At 53.5% G+C, this 2,755-nt stretch overlaps 1 protein-coding gene across 1 annotated transcript; it reads left to right on the top strand.

Annotated features, from left to right (window-relative positions):
* The first annotated feature begins 416 nt into the window (after positions 1 to 416).
* On the top strand, positions 417 to 2,371 carry LOC119344161 (disease resistance protein Pik-2-like). The gene is made up of 3 exons (XM_037614732.1): positions 417 to 592; positions 708 to 1,001; positions 1,086 to 2,371. The coding sequence occupies exons 2-3, from the start codon at positions 810 to 812 to the stop codon at positions 1,752 to 1,754; spliced, it is 861 nt and encodes a 286-aa protein (XP_037470629.1). The 5' UTR covers positions 417 to 592; positions 708 to 809; the 3' UTR covers positions 1,755 to 2,371.
* The last annotated feature ends 384 nt before the right edge of the window (positions 2,372 to 2,755 follow it).

The raw sequence follows: 2,755 nt of genomic DNA, 5'->3' as shown, positions 1-2,755 counted from the left end.
CAAGATAGGCGATGAGGGGAGCTGCGATCCTGGCATAAGCTGGGCTGTGGTCGGACGACTCTAAGGCGACCGGCCGAAAGTTTGGGCCGGCTGACCGCGGCTGACGCTGCCCATTTTGTATCATGGCACGCAAGTTTTCCCGATAGGCTCTTTAGCTGCTGCAGGCTGTGTCCACGAAGGTGCGGCGGCTAGCTTCACCTGTTGAGCCCCCAGGAAGAAAAATGAAAACAGAGGAAGTTACTCGATTTCTCAACTTTCACACGCTTATTACTTGGTCTTCCTCCGTCCATCTCCTCTCTCAGAAGTAGACCCGGCCCGCGCGGCCGCGCCCACTCGCCGGCACTACGTGAGGTGACCGCGACCACGCCCGCACCTGCCTGCACGTAGGACTGGGCACGATCCTCCTGGAGATTAGCTCCACTCCATTGTAACAGCTAGCTACACTCGGATGTACCTCTTCTGTATATAAAGGCCTCCGCCTCTCGATGAATGAATACAGCGATTCTAACTGTTCTTCTAGAAATACCTCAAAAGTGCGCAACTTGAGCACTTGCTCCAGCTAGGAATTCTGGTTTTAATTTCCTCAACAAAGGTATGGTTTCTCTTCCCGGCCCTGGTTGATCTTAAATGTTTGCGCTTGTGCCTTGCTGGTTCGAGCGAGTTCTTGTCTTGATCGTTGAGATGTCAGCCCTTGATCCGTGCTGCAGCGACTTCCTCGCTCGCGGCAGGTTGACTCTCTCTGCTCTCTACTCCGGCCTCCGTGTCCAGAAGCCGCGGATCCTAGACGGGAAGACCTCAAAAACTGAGTGATGGAGGCCGCGCTGGTGAGCGCCTCCCAGGGCGCCGTGCGGATCCTATTAGGGAAGCTCGGAAACGTGCTTGCCACCAAGTACGCGCTCCTCAGCGGCGTACGTGGGCAGATCCAGGAGCTCAAGGACGAACTGGAGAGCATGACCGGCTGCCTCCGCGACCTGGCCGACCGCGACGACCACAGCCAGCAGGTAAATATGGTCCGAGTTTTTGAATGACAAATGACCTCTCCTGATGAATTCCGGAGTTAATCGCTTGCCGTGCTGCTGCTGTAGACGAGGATCTGGATGAAACAAGTGAGGGAGGTGGCGTTCGACGCGGAGGACTGCATCGACAAATTTTGCCGTCATCTCGGCGAGCATCCCGGAGACGATCGAGGACTAGCGAGCTACCTTGGCAGGATAATCAGCCTCCTGCGAACGATGGGGTTGCGGGCTAAGCTGGCCGCCGAGATCAGGACGCTTCAGTCTCGTGCCAAGGGCGTGAGCGACCGGAGGATCAGGTACAGGCTAGAAGATGCAGCGGCAGGTGATCCTCCCAGCTCGCTCGATCCTTCCAGCTACAATCTGCGCCGCTGGCTTCCATCCGGCGGCGGGTCAGGCCTCGTCGGGATGGACGGCTGGACCAAAGTCGTGGTCGGCCTGCTGGAAGACGGCGCGGCACCTCGCCGGCGGGTGGTGTCAATCGTCGGATCCGGTGGCCTCGGCAAGACCACCCTCGCCACCGCCGTCTACAACAGCCCGGCGCTACGCGACATCCAGTGCCGCGCTTTCGTCGCTGTATCCCAGACCTACGATCTATGGTCCCTTCTGGAATCCCTGCTGAAGCAGCTTGTGGTTGTGCCGGCGCAAATCTCTGACGACCATCCCCTCCGAGGAATCAAAACCTGGGGCAGAACCGAATTCCTCAGCAAGTACACAGAACTCTTGAGGGATAAGAGGTAAGAATATATTATGTTGAATTAAATATTTAACTGTTTGCTGCAACTGCAAGCGATAGGATACTACATACTGATAGCAAAAATTCATGCTTTGTATACTTGCATATCTTTAATCTTTGTATATATACTTGCATCTCTAAAAAAATGATGATGACATCAACTAGATGTGTATGTCACGTCTAGAAGATACTATTGGAATTCGTCCACGGATCGATCACATCAAAATCAACGAATACGCACATGTACAAAAACTTTTATATAGCCAACAGTCCTTGTCATGCCCATATTTTTCTCTTTAATAGCAAAAGAGCCCGTGCGTTGAAACGGGAGAAAAAAAATACCACACGCACGTAACCCAATAAGCATGACTTATAAAACCCCAATAGGTCTAGGCCCTTCATTTCAACACATGGTAGCCCATTCGTGTTTCCGCTTATCCTCCTTACCACCCTCGCCGATGGTGGCCACAGTGCTCACACAATTACAACGTGTTTGAATGTGGTCGATCCTAAGGCGTCTCTCTCTTGACATAAAGATGAGCAATCTGCTTTTTTCTGTGAGGTCTTGATGAGGCATGCATGTTTGGTTATAGATGATTTCTTCTGTCTCCAATCTAATTTTTCTTAGGTGTTCATTTCCAATCTGGATCGTCACCGGTATGAAAAATAATGGACCTTGCGCTATTGTCTAAGAGCATCTCCAGCGGAAACAGTTTTGGCGCAAAAGCCTGGCGGAGCCCTCAGCGACCGGGCGCGTTCATCGTCCTCATCACCTTGGTTTTCCGCGAAGAATCAATGCCAAAGCTGCTGCACCGGTTAGCCTTCCATTGATGCCTCACGGGCGGCACAGTGAAGGTGCGTGATGCACATCCCGCCACGCGTACACACGTAGGCCGCCCTCTCACCGCCAACGCATGGCTATAAAAGCCGCCCTCCCTCGCCGGTGAGCGCACACTCCATCGCCACAAAACCCTCTCCCCCTCTCGACCTCTCACCGCCGACGCTC

The sequence above is a fragment of the Triticum dicoccoides genome, unplaced genomic scaffold, assembly GCF_002162155.2.
Source record: "Triticum dicoccoides isolate Atlit2015 ecotype Zavitan unplaced genomic scaffold, WEW_v2.0 scaffold156311, whole genome shotgun sequence".
NCBI lineage: Eukaryota > Viridiplantae > Streptophyta > Magnoliopsida > Poales > Poaceae > Triticum > Triticum dicoccoides.
This window is presented reverse-complemented; position numbering and strand designations above follow the sequence as displayed.